This window comes from Calidris pugnax, unplaced genomic scaffold, assembly GCF_001431845.1.
Source record: "Calidris pugnax isolate Ruff unplaced genomic scaffold, ASM143184v1 scaffold307, whole genome shotgun sequence".
Classification (NCBI taxonomy): domain Eukaryota; kingdom Metazoa; phylum Chordata; class Aves; order Charadriiformes; family Scolopacidae; genus Calidris; species Calidris pugnax.
In genome coordinates, this window is record NW_015091040.1 from 114,697 (window position 1) to 115,299 (window position 603).

The 603-nt window shown below is 65.7% G+C and overlaps 1 protein-coding gene across 1 annotated transcript in view; it reads right to left on the bottom strand.

The window, feature by feature from the left end:
• Nucleotides 1-603, bottom strand: part of GPAA1 (glycosylphosphatidylinositol anchor attachment 1) — a 48,181-nt gene that overhangs the window by 27,678 nt on the left and 19,900 nt on the right. Inside the window, 2 exon segments of the mRNA XM_014956140.1 lie at nt 157-268; nt 375-556. Of these exon segments, the coding sequence (XP_014811626.1) occupies nt 157-268; nt 375-556 (294 nt within the window).

The window sequence follows — 603 nt, forward strand, 5'->3', positions numbered from 1 at the left end:
AGGGTGTTTGGGGCGGTCTGTATGCACTCATGGATCTCATTGGGGAAGGGCAGGGTGCAGAAAAAGGGCTGTGGGTGAACCTGCAGACACAGGAACTGGGGCCCCTATCCCGGGATGGGGGGACTTTGGGGGGTTTTTTGGGGGGTCTGTACGTACATAGCGCTCGCGGAGCTCGTCGGGGAAGGGCAGGGTGCGGGAGAAGGGCTGTCGATGAACCTCCAGCCCCAGTGTCCACATGGTCTTCTCCAGCCAGGCCACCGGCATGCCCCTGCAGAGCGGGGCGTTGGTGTGATAACCCCCCCCAAAAAAACCCTCCAGGGGGGAGGAACCACTGCCCCCCACCCCCTCCGACCCAGGGGCACCCCCCAGCTCACCCCGCTTTCTTCTTGTGGCCGGCAAACTCGCGGGCGTAGGAGAGGGCCCTCTCCCCGAAGAGGAACTGCTCCTCCACCATGGTGGAGCCCATGGCGTTCTCCGACATGTAGGTGCGGGGGGCCAGGGGCTGGAAGGCCAAGGCCAGGAACCAGCCCAGCCCCACCACGTAGCTCAGGACGCTGTGGGGCAGGGAGGGATGGGGCCTTAGGGAGGTGGGGGGACACCCCC